Source organism: Rhinopithecus bieti, unplaced genomic scaffold (genome assembly GCF_001698545.2).
Source record: "Rhinopithecus bieti isolate Rb0 unplaced genomic scaffold, ASM169854v2 scaffold_73501, whole genome shotgun sequence".
Taxonomy (NCBI): domain Eukaryota; kingdom Metazoa; phylum Chordata; class Mammalia; order Primates; family Cercopithecidae; genus Rhinopithecus; species Rhinopithecus bieti.
In genome coordinates this window covers 563,946-569,605 of record NW_016827557.1, presented here as the reverse complement: position 1 = coordinate 569,605, position 5,660 = coordinate 563,946, and the positions used below count along the sequence as shown (strand labels likewise).

At 51.4% G+C, this 5,660-nt stretch overlaps 1 protein-coding gene across 1 annotated transcript; it reads right to left on the bottom strand.

Annotated features, from left to right (window-relative positions):
• Nucleotides 1-932: 932 nt before the first annotated feature.
• Nucleotides 933-4,601, bottom strand: LOC108523376 (putative uncharacterized protein C5orf60). Its single transcript, XM_017863976.1, has 4 exons — nt 3,960-4,601; nt 3,184-3,241; nt 2,588-2,648; nt 933-2,358 (listed from the first exon to the last, which is right to left on the bottom strand). Exons 1-4 carry the CDS (start codon nt 4,134-4,136, stop codon nt 1,638-1,640), a joined length of 1,017 nt encoding a protein of 338 aa, XP_017719465.1. The 5' UTR covers nt 4,137-4,601; the 3' UTR covers nt 933-1,637.
• Nucleotides 4,602-5,660: the final 1,059 nt, after the last annotated feature.

The window sequence follows — 5,660 nt, the reverse complement described above, 5'->3', positions numbered from 1 at the left end:
GGTCAGGAGTTCAAGATCAGCCTGGCCAACATGGTAAAACCCTGTCTCTACTAAAAATACAAAAATTAGCCCGGCATGGTGGCGGGAGCCTGTAGTCCCAGCTACTTGGGAGGCTGAGGCAGGAAAATTGCTTGAACCCAGGAGGCAGAGGTTGCAGTGAGCCGAGATTGTATCACTGCACTCCAGTTTGGGTGACAGAGCGAGACTCGGTCTCAAAAAAAAAAAAAAAAAGGAATCCTTCTAAGTAGTTCATCAGCTTAAGCCATGTTGGCTGAACATTAAGACTTTGTCAAATCCTAAGGAACAAAATAATATCAAAATTAGGATGAATTATTTTGCCATAGAATAAAATAGAAATACTGCCATACATTTGACCCATTTGTTTGAAAATCTTTATATGATTGTTGCTTCATTTTAAAAACCAGACCTCACAAACCTGACCCAAGTTATGTGCAAAATAACGTGTCAGTTGCACAGCCCCTGGAGGCCAGTGTGAGCCCACATGCCTCTGCTGGTGTAATTTCTAGAGTCCATTTGCTGTGGGTCTTTATCATGTTTCCAAAATAAGGAAGTCACCCAATGAAATTTTAAAATATAACATTGATACCGTTTGACTAGAAAATAACTAAAATTGGGCAAAGAGGATATTTTACTCTCATTGGAGGATGCAGCATTTTATTCAGGTTTAAAATTTGTGATTCATCCAGGTGTGGTGGCTCAAGCCTATGATCCCAGCACTTTGAGAGGCCGAGGTGGGCAGATATCTCAAGGTCAGGAGTTCAAGACCAGCCTGGCCAACGTGGTGACACCCTCTCTAGGCTAAAATTACAAACATTAGCTGGGTGCATTGACACGCGCCTGTAATCCCAACTACTCAGGAGGCTGAGGCAGGAGAATGGCTTGAATCTGGGAGGCGGAGATTGTGATGAGCCAAGATGGTGCCACCGCACCCCAGCCTGAGCAAGAGAGTGAGATCCCATCTAAAGAAAAAAGAAAAAAAAATTGTGATTCTCTAAACTGTGGGTCAGGGAACTGCAGATAACAGAAGTTTGCAGGTTACACATGGAATCTGCAGCGCTGTTAGGAAAGAATGGCATTGAAAAGACCAATAATTCCTGAGCCTCTTCCCTAGCAGAGTCCATTCTAGCGACAATGTTGACAATGACCCAAAGTCTCTGGGTTCTCCGGTGGGGGCACAGCTGATGTCATCCCTCCTGTGCTGGCAATTTTCTAAGTGAGTTCAGATCCTCTAGGAAGGAAGAACGGACACTCGGAGATCTCTGCGGGAGGTCTTTGCTTTGCAGTGGCAGGTCTCTGTGTGCAGCGCTGTGGAAGAAGTCTCTGTGCGGGCCAAGCCTCCCAAGCAGATTTACGGGCTCCAGGGACTGGAGGTTTAGACCCTGTCTCCGCCTCTCCCAATCCATTACAACACGTGTTTCTAGCATCTGTGGAGTGCCCGAATGAGGGGACATGCCTCCAAGTTGTCCTCAGGAGATTCCCAATTGTTCCTGGATGTCGATGTGCCGTGTCCATGGGAGTGTCTGGGATTTTGTTGTCTTGTGCGTCCAGCAGTGTTGGCACATCCAAGCTGAGGGAAGAGGGGTCCCTGCCTCCACCTGCCCTCATGCGGGGTCTCCCTAGAAGGAAGCCTTTGGTAGGTGGGTGGGGAGATTAAGGTGCTCGAATGGGTACTGTGAGGAGGTGCAGAGGCACCAGGCTCTAGCAGCCTCCTGCCTCCAGGAGAGGCCCAGGTCGAGATCACTGCGGCGACCAACGCCTCGGATCACTCGAGGACTAGAAGGCACCCACCAGCTGTGTCGACAGGAGTGCGCAGGGGCCTTGCACATTGGGCATATTGTGGCGTCAGTTTCGGAATCAGCCTGCGTGGAGTCGGTCCAGGACACCCAGCCAGGATTCCGTCGTCGGGGAAAGGAATGCCCACGTGGCCTGGAGGAAGGACACTCCAGGGGACGCAAAGGCTCTGGTCGCTGGGAGGAGCTGAGGGATGACAGATACCCCAAGGATTCTGCGGAGGTGGTCGTGTTTGGTGATAGGGTGCTCATAGGTGGCTGGTGTGAAGGCTGCTTCAGGGGATGCAAAGGCTCTGGTGGCTTGGAGGAGCTCAGGGATAACAGAGACTCAAAGGACCCTACAGAGGTCTTCGGGACTGATGACGGCGCGGAGGCCAGAGGAGCCGGGGGAGCCCGCGGGGACACATGGAATCTGGTGGGAGAAGCTTTCCCACGTCCCCCACGTGGCCGGTGGTTCCTCACAGACGTTCGTTTGTACACTGACCCCGAGCGGGCTTGGCGTGGAAGGTGATGGGAGCTGCCCTCAACAAGGAGCTTCCTCAGGCACCTGCAGCAGACAGGAGGCACAGGCTGCAGCCGGGAGCACTGGGCCCCTGCGGCCCACGCCTCTCCAGGGCCCCCCATGCTGACTTCACAAAGCTCTGCCTACCCCTGCCCCAGGGCTTTAATGATATCCTGGCTGTGATCTCCCCTCCCAGATCAGCCCCAGGCCCTGGGCTGGCATCCTAGGTCCTGGTAGGAAGGAGGACACTGGAGAGAAGGGGAAAGAGCCTCACTTTTTCGACAGGAAAGTGTAGAACTCAAGGTTCTCCAATTCTTTCAAGAGACTTCTGCAATCTGGAAAGCAGGAGATGGGTTATGGTGGCGAGGGAGGGAACTGGGACTTACAGGAGGCTGAGTGCATGTGCCCTTAGGGGAGACCCCGGGATCGGGGATCAGACCCTGGAGCCCCAGCATCCCTGTCCAAGGCCACATGGCCCCAAGAGTGAGAGCCAGGTGCCTGGGGGCCAGCACTTTGTCATTTACAAAGTGCTTCCCGACATGCCACCTCCTGGGGAGAGAGGACAGGGGCAGTCTCAAAGAGGACTCAGCCATGTTAAACAGCTGCCCACATAGACCTGCATCCCTTCCAGCACGTCCAGGTGGTCTCTGGTCCCCTCCCCCACACAGTCCCCTCCTGGGCAACACCTGCTCCCTGGACCCCGAGGCTTCATCCCAGCAGGGAATGGGAGACATATCCCAGGTTCCATTAGCCTTACCAGGAGCTTCCCCATCAGGCCTCTGCAAATGACTCCCTAGGAGACTTGGTGCTTGTTCCTAGGAACAGGTGAAGCTGTCATCTCTGGGGCTTCTGGGACTCTCAGAGACTTACCTTTCCAGGTGATATATTTATTTCCGATCCTGAGCCATTCCCCCACTTCACCTTGATCCTGAGAGACAAGACAGAGTGAGGGCGCAGGCCGGGTCTCAGTCTCCTGCCCCACAGCTGCAGACTCACAGTGCTCACGAATGACACACTTTCTCCGCCCAGCTCATGGAGCCCTGTGTGCTTCTCTTTCCTTTCACTCGTTTCTAAAGTGTGTAGTAACCTGTTCTGGTTTCCTTCTTTGAAAAGCACGGAGGGGTTTTCTATGTGAGGCCCGCCCTGGGCGTCCTTGGTCCCTGTTCCGCTGCTTGGGAAACACACACACTTGCATCTGCAGGAGCCTCTGAGCTGGCGGGGAGGATTCTGCCTCCGAGGAGGCCAGAGGCGACTCCAGGCTCAGGTGGGAGGCTCTCAGGGGCTCAGCAGAGCCGCCAGAGCACCCCACACAGAGGCCGGGCCCCGAGGCACCTGCCCGGGAAGGCGGCTGATGAGCCCGGGCTCAGGGCCTGTCCTCCCACAGAGACCTCACCCCTCTCATGACCGGGTCCTCGCCGCTGAGTCCCGGGGTTTGTTTTTGCTCTGATGCCTCCTGTGCACCCCATGGATGGTCTGGGAGCTTGGGATGGAAATCCTATGCCCACTCCAACCCCTGCCTGCCCTGCTGTCCCTAGAGGGATGAGACTTCCCATCATAGGAGCGCCTCTGCTTGATTTGGAAAAGTGGAAAAGAGAGCAGGAAAAATAGAATCATTCTCTGCTGGGTGTGGGCTGAGGGGTCCTTACGTTCTCGCTGTTCTCCTCTCTGGGAGGCACTGAGGACGGCTCCCTGGGAAAGTAGGGGCTTAAGATGATGAGGAACACCAGGCTAAACCCAACGAAGAGGATGAGATGGATGATCTGGGGAACGGGGCTGGGGCACAGCTCTGTATCAATAACACTCAGAGGAAAGAGAATATCCATGTCAGCTGCACTGCTGTCCTCAGGCTACTGAGCCCTGGGCATCCCCTCTGGAAGTATTTATTGGGGCCCAGGCCCACATCACAGAGCTGGGGCCTCCCCCTCACAAAGGGCTCCTAAGGGTGGGTGGGCAGTGGGAGGAGGAGGCTAAATCCCAGCCCTGCCCACCACCACCCACCCCTACAGTTCCCTTCACCCTCCTGGCCTTCCAGATCCCTCCTTCCCACTCCACCTGCTCAACCTGTCAGAGACAGACCTGGTCCGTTTTCTGTCCTCTCACCCTGGCACACAGATGGTACCTGGCTCCTTGGAGATCTCTCTGCTCAGGCTCCCTCAATTTCACAGTTTTCAAAGATCTGGATTTGTCCCTGAAATTTCTGTTATTTCCGGGGATTATTGTTCTAGGGTCTCCTTTGCCAGCAATTCTAACTTTGCCACACAATATGTCCTTGCCTTGCATCAACTCAGACATAGAGCTTCCTTTTTTTTTTTTTTTTTTTTTTTTTTTTTTTTTTTTTTTGTGAGATAGAGTCTCACTCTGTCACCCAGGCTGGAGAGCAGTGGCGCGATCTCAGCTCACTGCAAGCTCCGCCCATTCTCCTGCCTCAGCCTCCCGAATAGCTGGGACTACAGGTGCCCGCCACCACAGCTGGCTAATTTTTTGGGATTTTAGTAGAGATGGGGTTTCACCGTGTTAGCTAGGATGGTCTCAACCTCCTTGGCCTTCTAAAGTGCTGGGATTACAGGTGTGAGCCGCCGTGCCTGGCTAGAGCTTACTTTTTATACTTCTTTGTATAAACACTATCATTGTGAGTTTTGAATAATTTTTTTTTTTTTGAGACAGACTCTTGCTGTGTCCCAGGCTGGAGTGCAGTGGTGCAATCTCGGCTCACTGCAAGCTCTGCCTCCCAGGTTCACACCATTGTCCAGCCTCAGCCTCCCGAGTAGCTGGGAACACAGGTGCCCGCCAACACGCCCGGCTAATTTTTTGTATTTTTTTTTAAATAGAGACAGTGTTTCATCGTGTTAACCAGGATGGTCTCGATCCCCTGACCTCGTGATCCGCCCACCTCAGTCTCCCAAAGTGCTGGGATTACAGGCGTGAGCCACCGCACCCGGCCTGAATAAAATTTTTATAATTTTTATTTCAGTTAATCTTTACATCTTCAGCTAGACTTAATCAAAGATTAAATCATTTATTAATCAAAGACTAAATCAATTCTTAGAGAATTAAATCAATTCTTTAATAATCAATTTTATTATTAAAATTCATAGGACTAAAAAAAGTATAAAAATTGAACTAATTAAGCCTTCCAAGGATATTTTTATGTATTTGCAATATTTTTGCTTCTAAAATCAATAAAAGTTAAAGTGTATGAGACAGTTTGGAATATTCGGCACACACACACGCACACATACCCTGAACTGACAAATCAATTCAGTATTTTCAAATAGAAGAACCAAGCCTTTCTTTCAGTTTAAAAAGCTTTATTTTAGTATTTCTTTCTTTTTTTTTTTTTTTTTTTT

What these genes read in the sequence shown, in the direction of transcription:
- LOC108523376 (XM_017863976.1), bottom strand. Translation starts at nt 4,136, where the DNA reads ATGGATATTCTCTTTCCTCTGAGTGTTATTGATACAGAGCTGTGCCCC. An exon ending in GAGAGGAGAACAGCGAGAAC is followed by an intron (nt 3,242 to 3,959) that starts GTAAGGACCCCT and finishes CTTGTCTCTCAG; the next exon opens with GATCAAGGTGAAGTGGGGGA. An exon ending in TAAATATATCACCTGGAAAG is followed by an intron (nt 2,649 to 3,183) that starts GTAAGTCTCTGA and finishes CCTGCTTTCCAG; the next exon opens with ATTGCAGAAGTCTCTTGAAA.